The sequence below is a fragment of the Neophocaena asiaeorientalis genome, unplaced genomic scaffold (assembly GCF_003031525.2).
Source record: "Neophocaena asiaeorientalis asiaeorientalis breed wild unplaced genomic scaffold, Neophocaena_asiaeorientalis_V1.1 scaffold212, whole genome shotgun sequence".
Classification (NCBI taxonomy): Eukaryota; Metazoa; Chordata; class Mammalia; order Artiodactyla; family Phocoenidae; genus Neophocaena; species Neophocaena asiaeorientalis.
Window position 1 is genome coordinate 4,451,142 of NW_020174046.1, and position 15,130 is coordinate 4,466,271.

Genomic DNA, 15,130 nt, shown 5'->3' on the forward strand with positions numbered 1-15,130 from the left:
AAATCAGAAACCCAAAGAGATATTTATACACCTGTGTTCCTAGCAGCATTACTCACGATAGCCAAAGGCAGAAGCAACCCAGGTATCCACTGATAGATAAATGGGTAAACAAAATGTAGTATATGCATACAATGCAATACTAGCCTTAAAAAGGAGGGAAGTTCTGATGTATACAACATGGAAGATCCTTGACAACCTCATGCCAAATAAAATACGCCAGTCACAAAAAAACATACTGATTCCACTTATATGAGGTACTAGAGTAGTTGAATTCATACAGACCAAAAGTAGAATGGTTGCCAGTGGCTGAGAGGAGGGGGGATGTGAAATTATCATTTCAAAGGTACAGAGTTTCAGATTTGCAAGATGAGAAGATGGTGGTGATGGATGCACAAGGTGAATACTTCATGCCACTGAACTGTACACTTAAAAAGGATTGATGGTAAAATTTTTTTTCAAGAAGTCTAACAAATTTTTTTCTTAATTGTTTTAGCTATATTCTTTAACTGTCCTCTCTCCTCTCACATACTTGATTCATCCTTTTTTTTTTTACATCTTTAATGGAGTATAATTGCTTTACCATGATGTGTTAGTTTCTGCTTTATAACAAAGTGAATCAGTTATACATATACATATGTTCCTGTATCTCCTCCCTCTTGCGTCTCCCTCCCTCCCACCCTCCCTATCCCACCCCTCTAGGTGGTCACAAAGCACCGAGCTGATCTCCCTGTGCTATGCGGCTGCTTCCCACTAGCTATCTATTTTACGTTTGGTACTGTATGTATGTCCATGCCACTCTCTCACTTTGTCCCAGCTTACCCTTCTCCCTCCCCATATCCTCAAGTCCATTCTCTAGTAGGTCTGCGTCTTTATTCCCGTCTTACCCCTAGGTTCTTCATGACATTTTTTTTCCCTTAGATTCCATATATATGTTAGCATATGGTATTTGTCTTTCTCTTTAATGGCAAATTTTATGTGTATTTTACAATTTAAAAAATTCAGAATTCCTGTTTTTAATGTAGATAGAAAAACAGACTGTCGGGGACTCGAGTACTTGCGCTTTCATAACTAGCCTGGCCTCTATGACAGAGCATCACCCAATCGGAAATGGAAGGCTGCTTTGAGAACATTCAAACAAGGGGAGTACAGTGAACTGGATGTTTGGGGCCTCCGTCCAACACAGACACATCAATGTCACAACAGGGACAGACTTGTCAGTCTATCCAAAACACCTGGATTTCTGGAGGCCAGGACTTGCTGTGTCCATTTTATCAATGAAGACAGCCTTGCCAGGGCTCTTGGCTAAGGTTCCCTCCACTGGACTGCCAAAACCTGCCTGGTTTTCTTTCTTCCGTCTTCCCAAGACTAATCAATCCTCTTCTGATTAACCTAGTCATTCTTTCGCTATGCAAATATATTCAATTAGATCACAGCTGAAGCTCTCAGATCCAGGTGCTATTCTCCCTAAAGTAACCTTACAGATGAGAGCAAAGACTGCTGATTTTACTTTAAAGAATCTCATGTTTCCTTTGTATGAGGTTTCAGGGGATACCTCCTCTGAATGCCCGGGTATTGACATTTATAGACCTTATCCATGAGAGTCAATAAAATATTTAGTTCAAAACAATTTTTTTCTGCTTTATATTGTTGGTATCTAGGAAAGTCAACACTTACCTATTCTTAGGAGCCATCAGTTACGGTATGAAATGTTGATGGGAATTACCGAGAGATATGAGATAGAACACTGCTTGGGGAAAAGGGGATCAGGGTAAGAAAACAGAAATGAAGCATGAGATAAAGTAAGAAGGAAAAAGAGAAATTAACAGCACGTGTCTCATGGAGTATCTGTGTATAGAATAGATAATATTATTGAATGCCCAGCAGCTCCTAAATACCACAACACAACCCGTTGATAAAATACAGCTGAGTTTATTATCACGGTAAGAGAGAACACCAGCTCTACAGAGCATTGTTTGTAACTCAGGAGCAAAGTTTAAGGTTAAGTATTTCAATGTAAAGATCAGGATATAATAGTTTAAGACTGGTGAAAGAGCAAGGTGAGAATTTTGAGGTGAGGGGTTCAAAGAGTCTTGGGGTATAAACTGCCTATTGAAATGTTTAAGGGTCTCGGGGGAAGTTTCTATAATGAACAACAAATTAATTTGTCTGGATAAGAGTGTCCCAGTGAAAACAATGCAATAGTAAAATCATGTTAATGTAGCCCATAAGCTGTGTGGGATACACGGTCTCAGTTCTCAGTATAATATGTATATGTGTAATGTTTCATATGTAATATACTTCATCAACGGCTATATTACACAGCTCCAGAGAGCACCTTCCACATTCTAGCCTTGAAAACAGCGTTCCTGAATTAGGCAGTGTGAGCACCCTATTATATTTGTAGCGTGTATTATTATATTTAAGGTAAAGGAGATAAACAGCAAGGGCTAGTGTACAGCATAGGGAACTCTACTCAATATTCTGTAATAACCTAAATGGGAAAAGAATCTGAAAAAGAATGGATATATGTATAACTGAATCACTTCGTTGTATACCTGAAACTAACACAACATTGTAAATCAACTATACCCCAATATAAAATAAAAATTTTAGAAATAAGGTAGAGAATAATATACTACATGTTATAAATTATATATAGCACATAGCACATATTTATGATAAAAGGTAAAGCACCAGCGTCTTTTCACAATTTACGAAGTATCACTCAGTACGTTCTGATTTTTTTTCTCATAAGAACTATGAATTTATCAGGTAAGAACTTAAGCTAGGAGAGAGACATTTTTGAGGTCCCAACATCTAGCAAAGTACCCCCCCCAATACTAGGCCACCAAGAAACATAAAATGCCGAATAAAATTACACCTACCTCTCAATTTACCTAAAATCCGTTAACATTTTTCTTGTGACAGAGTAATGATGACGTTAGCTTTTTTTAATATGCATAATCCCCTCTGGCGGGGCCTGAGCTGTCTGTGAAGGTCACCAGTACCCCCGGGGTGGCCCACGCTATGATAGTACACCCTGGCTACAGGGCGGGTGGTCAGTTCATCCCACAACACAGACCTAAGCGTGACCTGAAGGAGTGAGCCAGACGGAGTGCAGGAAGAAAGGAGCACTCCCAGACCCCCCAGGGCAAGAAGCAGCCAGGGCGAAGCAGAAAGATGGCAAGTTCAGGAACGGAGACGGACCTTAACCATTTGACCTGAGCAGAGCACGAGGTAGGAGATCAAGCTGGACAGGCTACCTGGGACACACTCACGAAAGGCCAAGTGGGTCGTCTCAAAGATTAGATGATCCTGGGAAGAAAGACGAGCCCTCGAAGGGTTTTAAACTGAGGATAAACTTGGTGAGATTCACGTTTTAGGAAGGTCCCTCTGCCTGAGGTGAGCGCAGTCCGGGTAAGCGACGACAACCCATATCTGGGCAGGCACCCTTTGCCAGGCCCTCTGGTGCTGCACTCACCTTGAAGTAGGGTTTGTAGTGAAGCAAATGTGGTTCCATCAGGTGGAACCCCAGGAAATTGACACAGTACTGCATGTCATGGGTAGACTGGAGGGAGACCAGGTTACTAGAGTCACCAACGCTTCACTCCAAAAACTCCCACTCAACATCTCTTCTGTTGCTTTTTCCCTATGCTTCCAGCTGATTCCCTCTCTATCCTAGATCCTTCTCCTCTTTTTGACTGAGACATTCTGCTTGCGTTTCTCACTCATCAAAACAAACACCAAGTAGCTCAATGTCTGTGACTTGAGAGCCCTTAGAAATGGGGTTGGTCTCAGTTTAACCCACCAGAGCAAGGACATGAACAAGGTACCTGCAAAAGCGATGGGGATGTTACAGGACCACGTTCTTCTGCCAGATGCGCAGCGAGCCGAACGCTGAGATGCCGAGGTTTGCAGCAGAGAAGGGGTTTATCCGCGAGACAGCCAAGCGAGGAGTCTGGAGAACAAACCTCAAATTCGCTTCCCAGAAAGTGAGGCGCTTGGGGTATTCAGGGATAAAGCTGAGGCCCGGGGAGCATGGAAAGCTGACTGGAGAGAAGGAAAAGCTGCGGTAATCGTCATTCTGAGCAGGCGCAGCGAAGCTGCGCGCGCTTCTGAACACAGGACGCAAGCTCTGAGGGTGGAGTTTGGTGCCTTCTGACCTCAAGACGCCAGCCATCGGGCACTCGCACATGCTCAGTTGGAGGATCATTGGTCCCACCCAGTCTTAAACAGCCCCGAGCTGTAACTGGACACAGCTGAATCCAAGTTCCTGAAGAACAGCTTGGGCAAACAACTTATTGTTTAGGCTACGTGAGGCTTGGAGGACATGCGAGTTTTTGTAAAAACAATTAAATTGAGCTTGATCAGTGTAGGCAGGTTAAGTTCATTACTCATTAGGCAAGTTGTAGTTTAAGGGATCTGATAACTACCCTCAGTTTCAGGGGGATATGGACAAATATTTAGCAGACAAAACTAGCGGGTTTCGGTGACCAATTATATCAGAGAGAGAGCAATCTAGGCTGACTTGCTTCCCCAAGGCCACTGCCATAGACCAGGCTTTTACTAATTTTTTTGGCCTAGATTTTTTTTTTTTTTTTTGGCGGTACGTGGGCCTCTCACTGTTGCGGCCTCTCCCATTGCGGAGCACAGGCTCCGGACGCGCAGGCTCAGCGGCCATGGCTCACGGGCCCAGCCGCTCCGTGGCATGTGGGATCTTCCCGGACCGGGGCACGAACCCGTGTCCCCTGCATCGGCAGGCGGACTCTCAACCACTGCACCACCAGGGAAGCCCTGGCCTAGATTTAGATGGCATTCACCTAACTGCAGTCTCCCAGTCCCTAGTTTCTCTCCAGTTGTATTAAGTGGTTTGGAACAAATCTGAGCATGTCTCTCTCCAGGTTACTGGCCTTTAATGGCTCCCATTTCTCTCTAGGTGGAGTTCAAACTCCTTCACAAGGTCTGCTAAGACCTTCATGAAAAAGCCCTTGCTTTTCAGGAGCCTCTTCTCTCACCACTCCCCTATGGGAACACTAACTGTACTTTGGGATTAAGGAATGAGTTTTGATTAAAGAAACACACCATCTTCTCTCATTTATCTATTGTTTAAACACAAACCCGCCCAACTTCTACTGGCTATTCTAGGCTCAGGGCAAGCACCACCTCTTCTGAGTACTTGTCACCTACTCCAAACTGCTGCTAGGCCCTCCTGTCACCTTGAGTGTAATGAGTGGATTACTTTGCATACCTGCTGTAGTATAAACTCTCTTTTTTTCTGGTTAACCTCCTGCCACTAGACCACAAGCTCACTGCGGACAAGGACTGTATCTTCTCCACCTCTGAATACTCAGCATCTAGCTTGGCTTACACAAATTACTTGTTGAGTGAATGAATAAAAGGGGTGGAACCAAGACTCAGATCTAAAACATCTCACCTTAAACCCAGTGCTTTTCTCAATATATCAAAGCGAGTGAGAGTGATGCATCATGGTAGAGGACTAAATAATTCAGGTGGCAGATTTCCTATTTGTAATCCAGCCCAGGTGGGGTGGGAAATGCTGAAATGGTGATAAAATGGGTAAATTAACATGGATATTAAGAGACCATTCTACCTAAGCCTACACTGGCTCCTCAAACTACTACATATAGTACAAAATACTTAAAAGATTTAGTCCTAAAGTGAGCAAGAAGATACAGTATCCTTTTACTGAAATCCAAACATGCTTGAAAATATTCTGAAACATATTTTTATGTAAACACATTCATATCATATCCACCAATAAGTGCCTTTAATCCTTTTATTTGGGAGCTAACCCAATTTTAAAATTTTGTATTTTCTTATCCTCTTACTCTCTCTTGCTCTCTATGAGGGGGCATAAAAAACAAACGGGGTAGAATGCAGTACTGTCAGTGTGGTTGTCTTTTTTTACATTTATCAGCAAAAGGCTCCATTGGCAAAGAAGTTGAAAATTAGTACTGAATGACTGACCATGTACTTTCATAAATGTTTCTAAAAATTATCTTTGTTGTCTCTGATTCAAAGAATTATCAGTGTGCAAATTTTAAGTAGCAACAATCCAACCCGTGCAGATTTTATAAAGGACTCTAGCCAAGACCTTCTTCTCTTTTACTACGAACAAAAGTAAAACCAATAAGCCAAGGAAACTGCAGCAATGTATTTATTGGAAATGAACTAGACATTACATTAATAGGATGAAGATGTAACAATGCATGAAGCATAATCGTTGCAACATTTAAAAGATCACAAAAGAAAAATTCATTTTCAAAAGAAATACTGTATCCAAGACAACTTAAGCTCCGAACACCATAATACAACTCTAACGCTGACTTTGAACACCCAGAATAAAATTTACTTTAAACGGAACAACTGAAAGGAAAAGCTTCTTTTCCCAACTTGAAGATTCCCTGGCTACCACCTGTGTATTACACATGAGGTAATTTTCATCACCAGACAGTAACCAGATAATATTTGTCATATTCCTCATAGGAAAATACCTCTCCTACAAATTGAGAAATTTGAGGGAAATCCAAGCAACAAAAGAGTTGGTGGCCCCAACTGATTGGGTCAGCATTTTCTAGAACTTAGAAATTACGTTAACTTTACTAGTAAGACTTCATTTTCTTTTGAGAAACTGCCTGGATTAGAGGGCATGCTGATTTGTAACAAGAGTCACTATATTACACTGAGTAATGGGGTTTGAGATGCTTATCATCTGCTCATCAAGGTTTTCTGAAACCTTTAGAGCTTTATTCTTCTACTCTATAATACATTGTAGCTTGTGTATAACAAACTCCCTTTGAAGAAAATTATCCCAGGTAATCCATCTGTGATGATACAAGTACTGCAAAAAGCAGTAACGAAAAATATTGGTTGGAAAGGCAAAAACGCTGTTATCAACTTTCCGAGGCACTATCATAGAATCATCTCTGAAATGGAGAAATTCCATGTGTAACTTAATTTTTAAGTTACTTTCCTTCACCCAGCATGCATGAATGTCTACGAATAATCTATCTGTAGACTGAGAAAGTCAGGCGTCCAAATGCGGAGTTGTAGGTTTCAGAAGGGCTTTCTCCTTCCCTTCCCATGGATTTCAACAGCTTACTTAAAATATTCCACAGTTCTCATAAATTGTCACATGGAAGGGGAAGATGATTACAAGCTATCAGACCTGTCAATTGGCAAAAAAAAAAACAACGTATCTCAACACAGTACATCATCTTTAGAAAACCAATCATAATTTCATTTCCTTATCCTCCATTTAAGGTAGAGAGAACTAAGGTAAGAGTGCCTACATTTTAGTGGGAAATGGCAAATCCTTATCACCAACTGTGGCACCAAGTAAAGGGGAGTTCATTCACAACTGTAGGAATAATTTGAATAAAAAGGTAGAAAGTAGATCTAGACAATTTAGGTCCTAAATTAAATTTTTGAGGACTGATATTTTTAGTTTAAGTAACAATGCCGGTCTAATTTACTAGAAAATTAAATTCTCTTCCGCTTTGAGAATTTAATAGTAGTGTTCTCTTCCGCTTTGAGCTGGGTGGGCAAACTCAGCCACAGTCTTGCTTTCTCCTTCCACACACCTGAAGTAATGCCTGACCAGACTCAAAATGCATGTAGATGCAACATGCTCGTTGGCACAAAGCAGGCAGCAGGGGACGGCCCCTACGTTCCTGAAAAACCCATAAGGAGCCTGACTGGCAATCAGTCATTTTCCTCATATATATATTAAAAATGTCAGTACATTTTAAGACAGATGCACATAAAGCTACACAAATGTTTCCACTTCTCCAGCACTGAGTGAAACATGCTGTTCTTTGGAGAAAAAAATACATTCATTTTTTTCAAGTATATTTCAATATACAAAGATGTTCTAGCTTTGTTTCACTACAAAAACAAATGATTTCACATGGGTCCAAGGGGAATTTCATTTTAACTTCCCTTTGGTTTGGATTTCATGAAGTGTTGATTTTTTTTTAAAAAACTGCTCTAAATATACATCTACTCCTTTATGTGAAAGCATGAACTCTTTATGTCCATTATATATATATGTACATAGTCAACAAGGACAGCAAAAAACAGTCTACATATGTACAATGGCTTAGAACTGGCATGCTCTAAGGAGAGCGAGGGTTACCGGCTCTGACTTGGGCTCGGAACCAGTTCAGTGGTTCTGTCAGCTCTGGGCCAGCAGCACGCACACTCCTTCTGTCGGTAGCATCCTCAGAGCACTTCTGGCTGGGGTGGCACGTCTTCAGTTACGGCTTGTTTCCCGTCTTGGCTTTGCTGTTAGGGTTGCAGTTGAAGTCTCTGAGCAGCGGTTCGCAATTGGCCAGAGCGTCTGCTGGCAGCAGCTTCCGAATCTGCTCCACTGCCTTTTGATAAGCCATTTTCTCTTGTTCCAGGGTCCGGATCAAAGACTTCATTTTGGTCTCTCTGGTTAAAAGATTTTCCAGGTTGGATTCCAAGGTCTGGATTTTAGCATGAGCTATCTGTTTGGGGCAAAAAAAAAAAAAATCCTCCAAATCAAAAATGTGAAGGTTTTGGTTCTTCATCATAGCAGCAGCCAGACCTTACATATGTTAACTAATCGTGTCATATTCCTTAATAAAACAGTATAAGAAGCAAATACTCTGAAACCTCCCATGAAATGGAGATTTCTTTAGGTTTCTCAAAAAATGTAACTAGGGTACTAACAAAATACATCTCATTTCACTGAATACACCAAAAATGCAAAATTAAATCAACATCCCACAGTGGTGAGGTTCTTTTTAAGTGGTGAGGTCTTCTCCTGGAGTGACTGGAATCTGACAGGGAGAAACAGGAGATTGCTGACTGCCCTGAAGTACTGAAAGAGGCTTTTTGCCCTCTGAGTGGAAATGCAGGGTTTTCTCAACACATACTTGGGACCCTATCAGTTTTAACGGGTGTCGGGTGTGCCCACGTAACTTGGGAACCCAGAGGTGATGAGAACATTGAACTGTGAATGAAAAAGTCTGTAACCATTAATAAAAATCATTATAATATAAAGCAGGTGCAAACCCACTTTCCCTAATAAGGAAATGCTCAATTAATCACCACTGAAACATCCTAGCAATAAGGGTCAATACCCCAACTGTTTTTCTTTCTGAAAATAGAGATTGTTGGCTCTTTTTTGGAACAGGAAAAGGCATAAAATTTTCTATGGGCCAGAGCTAACGTAGATGAAGCGAAGGAAGCCTGAGTTCCTTCTCTGGGAGCAACTACTCTAGAGACCCTCATTTCTCAGCTGTTTCTCTCCTAGCTATCTTTGTCAGAGGATTCACTGCACATCGAAGCAGAGTTTTAGTGTCCTCTAGTGTGGGGACATGCGCAGTGCTGGGGAAGTGGTGGGTAAGCAGAAACCAATGAGCCGTGGAACACTTAAGCTCTAACTCAGCACTTAAGCTCCACCTCCCCCAAACCCCAGCCCCCAGCTTCACCTTCTCACCTCCCCATCCTCTGGTCACACTGAAGCCCCACCCCTCAGGGCTTGGATACACAGCGCACTTCATACAGGTTGCAGGTGCGTAATATTAATTTATACTAAATCGCTTATCACATTAGTAAGGGTTCATTGACAAATAGCTAATATTTTATATTCCAAAATAACTATAAACTCCTTGATGGCACAGATTATGCGTTACCAATTTTTTAATTCAATTCTCTCAAAAATGTCTCCTTTTCTTTCCATTTCTGTGAGTTTCACTCTAGACAGCTGTCATCATCCCCAGTCAGATTTCTGCAAATAATTGCTAGCTGGTCGCCCTACCTTCTCTCCCCACCTTCTCTCCCCATTCTAATCTGTCCTCATCAGGATTTCCAGATTGATCTTTGATCTTTCTAAAATATGGTGCAAAAACTTCGAGCGATTTCCTTCTCAGCATGATTAAAGCCGTGTTCTTCTGCTTGACCTTGAAAGTTATCTACAATACAGACCTGTCAATTGGCAAAAAAAAAAACAACGTATCTCAACACAGTACATCATCTTTAGAAAACCAATCATAATTTCATTTCCTTATCCTCCATTTAAGGTAGAGAGAACTAAGGTAAGAGTGCCTACATTTTAGTGGGAAATGGCAAATCCTTATCACCAACTGTGGCACCAAGTAAAGGGGAGTTCATTCACAACTGTAGGAATAATTTGAATAAAAAGGTAGAAAGTAGATCTAGACAATTTAGGTCCTAAATTAAATTTTTGAGGACTGATATTTTTAGTTTAAGTAACAATGCCGGTCTAATTTACTAGAAAATTAAATTCTCTTCCGCTTTGAGCTGGGTGGGCAAACTCAGCCACAGTCTTGCTTTCTCCTTCCACACACCTGAAGTAATGCCTGACCAGACTCAAAATGCATGTAGATGCAACATGCTCGTTGGCACAAAGCAGGCAGCAGGGGACGGCCCCTACGTTCCTGAAAAACCCATAAGGAGCCTGACTGGCAATCAGTCATTTTCCTCATATATATATTAAAAATGTCAGTACATTTTAAGACAGATGCACATAAAGCTACACAAATGTTTCCACTTCTCCAGCACTGAGTGAAACATGCTGTTCTTTGGAGAAAAAAATACATTCATTTTTTTCAAGTATATTTCAATATACAAAGATGTTCTAGCTTTGTTTCACTACAAAAACAAATGATTTCACATGGGTCCAAGGGGAATTTCATTTTAACTTCCCTTTGGTTTGGATTTCATGAAGTGTTGATTTTTTTTTAAAAAACTGCTCTAAATATACATCTACTCCTTTATGTGAAAGCATGAACTCTTTATGTCCATTATATATATATGTACATAGTCAACAAGGACAGCAAAAAACAGTCTACATATGTACAATGGCTTAGAACTGGCATGCTCTAAGGAGAGCGAGGGTTACCGGCTCTGACTTGGGCTCGGAACCAGTTCAGTGGTTCTGTCAGCTCTGGGCCAGCAGCACGCACACTCCTTCTGTCGGTAGCATCCTCAGAGCACTTCTGGCTGGGGTGGCACGTCTTCAGTTACGGCTTGTTTCCCGTCTTGGCTTTGCTGTTAGGGTTGCAGTTGAAGTCTCTGAGCAGCGGTTCGCAATTGGCCAGAGCGTCTGCTGGCAGCAGCTTCCGAATCTGCTCCACTGCCTTTTGATAAGCCATTTTCTCTTGTTCCAGGGTCCGGATCAAAGACTTCATTTTGGTCTCTCTGGTTAAAAGATTTTCCAGGTTGGATTCCAAGGTCTGGATTTTAGCATGAGCTATCTGTTTGGGGCAAAAAAAAAAAAAAAATCCTCCAAATCAAAAATGTGAAGGTTTTGGTTCTTCATCATAGCAGCAGCCAGACCTTACATATGTTAACTAATCGTGTCATATTCCTTAATAAAACAGTATAAGAAGCAAATACTCTGAAACCTCCCATGAAATGGAGATTTCTTTAGGTTTCTCAAAAAATGTAACTAGGGTACTAACAAAATACATCTCATTTCACTGAATACACCAAAAATGCAAAATTAAATCAACATCCCACAGTGGTGAGGTTCTTTTTAAGTGGTGAGGTCTTCTCCTGGAGTGCCTGGAATCTGACAGGGAGAAACAGGAGATTGCTGACTGCCCTGAAGTACTGAAAGAGGCTTTTTGCCCTCTGAGTGGAAATGCAGGGTTTTCTCAACACATACTTGGGACCCTATCAGTTTTAACGGGTGTCGGGTGTGCCCACGTAACTTGGGAACCCAGAGGTGATGAGAACATTGAACTGTGAATGAAAAAGTCTGTAACCATTAATAAAAATCATTATAATATAAAGCAGGTGCAAACCCACTTTCCCTAATAAGGAAATGCTCAATTAATCACCACTGAAACATCCTAGCAATAAGGGTCAATACCCCAACTGTTTTTCTTTCTGAAAATAGAGATTGTTGGCTCTTTTTTGGAACAGGAAAAGGCATAAAATTTTCTATGGGCCAGAGCTAACGTAGATGAAGCGAAGGAAGCCTGAGTTCCTTCTCTGGGAGCAACTACTCTAGAGACCCTCATTTCTCAGCTGTTTCTCTCCTAGCTATCTTTGTCAGAGGATTCACTGCACATCGAAGCAGAGTTTTAGTGTCCTCTAGTGTGGGGACATGCGCAGTGCTGGGGAAGTGGTGGGTAAGCAGAAACCAATGAGCCGTGGAACACTTAAGCTCTAACTCAGCACTTAAGCTCCACCTCCCCCAAACCCCAGCCCCCAGCTTCACCTTCTCACCTCCGCATCCTCTGGTCACACTGAAGCCCCACCCCTCAGGGCTTGGATACACAGCGCACTTCATACAGGTTGCAGGTGCGTAATATTAATTTATACTAAATCGCTTATCACATTAGTAAGGGTTCATTGACAAATAGCTAATATTTTATATTCCAAAATAACTATAAACTCCTTGATGGCACAGATTATGCGTTACCAATTTTTTAATTCAATTCTCTCAAAAATGTCTCCTTTTCTTTCCATTTCTGTGAGTTTCACTCTAGACAGCTGTCATCATCCCCAGTCAGATTTCTGCAAATAATTGCTAGCTGGTCGCCCTACCTTCTCTCCCCACCTTCTCTCCCCATTCTAATCTGTCCTCATCAGGATTTCCAGATTGATCTTTGATCTTTCTAAAATATGGTGCAAAAACTTCGAGAGATTTCCTTCTCAGCATGATTAAAGCCGTGTTCTTCTGCTTGACCCTGAAAGTTATCTACAATTCTGTCTCCATCCTGTTTATCCCACTTCTTTCCAACGTAAATCTTTTTTTGTTTTTTTTTTTGCGGTACGCGGGCCTCTCACTGTTGTGGCCTCTTCCGTTGCGGAGCACAGGCTCTGGACGCGCAGGCTCAGCGGCCATGGCTCACAGGCCCAGCTGCTCCGCAGCATGTGGGATCTTCCCGGACCGGGGCACGAACCCGCATCCCCTGCATCGGCAGGCGGACTCTCAACCACTGCGCCACCAGGGAAGCCCCAACGTAAATCTTAAACTGATGTTAAGCTTCCTCTACTGCTCTGCCACATCCTCCTTATTTAAACGCCCACTACTCCTCATTCCTTTCTCCCACCAACCCTCTGGAGTCCAGCTCCAGGCCAAGTCCCCTAGAGCTTTCCCAGCTTCCTACAGTCAATCCCTCCTCCCTTGAACTGAAACCAAACATGTACAACACCCAGTAAGTATTGAACGAGATTCTTTCAGCTGCCATTTAACTATTTTGTGAGAGCAGATTTCCTCTCTCAATTGGTACTCAAATTGATATGTGCATTTGCAGCCCCCAGAGCACTTGGACACAGTCCGATACACAGGCCCACAGTCAGCAATGGTTCAATCCACACCACAGCTCTATCCTTTCTGGTATGGTTCTGTGCAGGCAAGGAGGCATCCAAGTGCGTTTTTGATCAAATTGTTATCTCTTTACCTGTAATTTTTCTAGGAGGTCCATGTTTTGTCTTTTCAGTTGGCTGTTGGCCCTCTCCAACTTCTCCATGGGTTCGCTCTCCTCGCAGGGATAGGAAGATTCCTGGAGCTCATCCTGCAGCACGTGATACTCCACCTCATAGGCGTGTAACTGTTTAGAAATATCCATCTCAAAAACCTGCCGTGAAAACACCATGGGTTAGTCTGACCTTCAGGATGTGCACCAAGATAGAGTCTGTGTATCTAGGGTACTTCAGGTAGATTTCCCAATACTTATTAATGAAGAACAGTATGACATATCAAAAGGAAGAATAACAAGTGTGACTGTCAAGTTAGGGACAAACAGATGATTTCTATACAATTGAAACATTCTCATGATAAGGCCAAGACTCTAGAAAAAGTTAATGCTCAAAGATATTTTGCAACTAAAATATACATAATCTAGGAATGGTCTCCCAAAATGTAGCCCACCACATAAACAACATTAGTTACTGAGTAACTCTTCCCTGAGTTAGAGATCATCTTTGCTGGTTATAAGCACAATTGCAAAGGGTATTTCTATAATAATGAGACCAAAAGCCTTTCTAATTGTTTGTCAATGGGGCAGAAAGGTCTTATGCTAAATATTTTCATCTACTTGCTAATCCATGTGAGCTTCTTGGAAGTCACTAACATATCCTACCATAGAGAGAATCTTCTAAATTCAAAATCTTCAGAAACCCTGGGCACTGTACAGAGCTATTTAATTGGGGCTACCTCTGCTCTCCCATATCGCCACCCATTAGGAACAGTTTGCTTAGAAGTCAGAGGACAGGCAACTCCTCCTTAGTCTAAACTGGTGAGGGAAAGTGAGGCCACAGCTGCCATTTAAGCATCTGTATCTACACTAACAGTGTAGGGAGAAAAGAAACCTACAGTGAGAAAACTCTCACTTGCTTACTTACCCTCCTACTGTTAGAGACACTCAAATCTTAGAATTTAAATGATATTTCGAGACAACCTGGTTATTCCCCTCAAACAAGCATCATCTTTTCCCTATGCAGTGGGTATGAACACAAAGGACTACTACACAACCATTAAAAAATGAGGGTATGGATCTACATTTATTGGCATGGAAAAACATCCAATACTCTGCAAATATTTTATTAAAAAATCAGGTTATACAATAGCATGTATAGTAAGATTTCACTTAAGTAAAACTTTATACATATTTATTTGTGTATATAATTAAAGAGAGATTATAAAAGGATATTTAAAAGGCTTTAAATCTCAAGGTGTTGAGATCTGTAGTTACTTTTACTTTCTTCTTGGTGCTGTTCTGCATTATTTGTGTTTTTTACAGTGACCATAAATAAACTTTATTTATTTATTCATCAAAGCCTCCTTTAATATTAACAGTTCATTGCATATTCAACTCTATTTGTTAGAAAATTATCTCTAATATCAAGTCCAAATCTACCAGCCTATAAATTCTATCCATTAATCGTAGTAATAATCTCTAAAGCTAGGCAATTCCCTCATTAATTTTAGAAGAGAGGTGATCTGATTTCAAATCAGGTATCGTCTCTCTCTAAAAGCACAATCGCTGCTTGACAGTCCAAAAAGATATTTCTGAAGAATTAGTAAACAAGTGAATGTGCAAGTAAAAGTTATATTTTTCAGTTTCCAGAGCTTTTTTTTTTTTTTTTTTTTTTTTTTTTT

General features: G+C 41.1%; 1 protein-coding gene across 3 annotated transcripts in view; it reads right to left on the reverse strand.

Moving 5' to 3' along the window:
- Positions 1 to 6,160: 6,160 nt before the first annotated feature.
- TBC1D4 (TBC1 domain family member 4) overlaps positions 6,161 to 15,130 on the reverse strand; it is a 205,885-nt gene continuing 196,915 nt past the window's right edge. For all 3 annotated transcript variants that reach the window (XM_024753933.1, XM_024753935.1, XM_024753934.1), the window contains exons 18-20: positions 13,431 to 13,607; positions 9,979 to 11,270; positions 6,161 to 7,189 (exon numbers count right to left, since the gene is read on the reverse strand). In XM_024753933.1, coding sequence (XP_024609701.1) covers positions 11,037 to 11,270; positions 13,431 to 13,607 — 411 coding nt within the window. In that variant the 3' untranslated portion in view covers positions 6,161 to 7,189; positions 9,979 to 11,036. The remainder of the gene's footprint in view (positions 7,190 to 9,978; positions 11,271 to 13,430; positions 13,608 to 15,130) is intronic.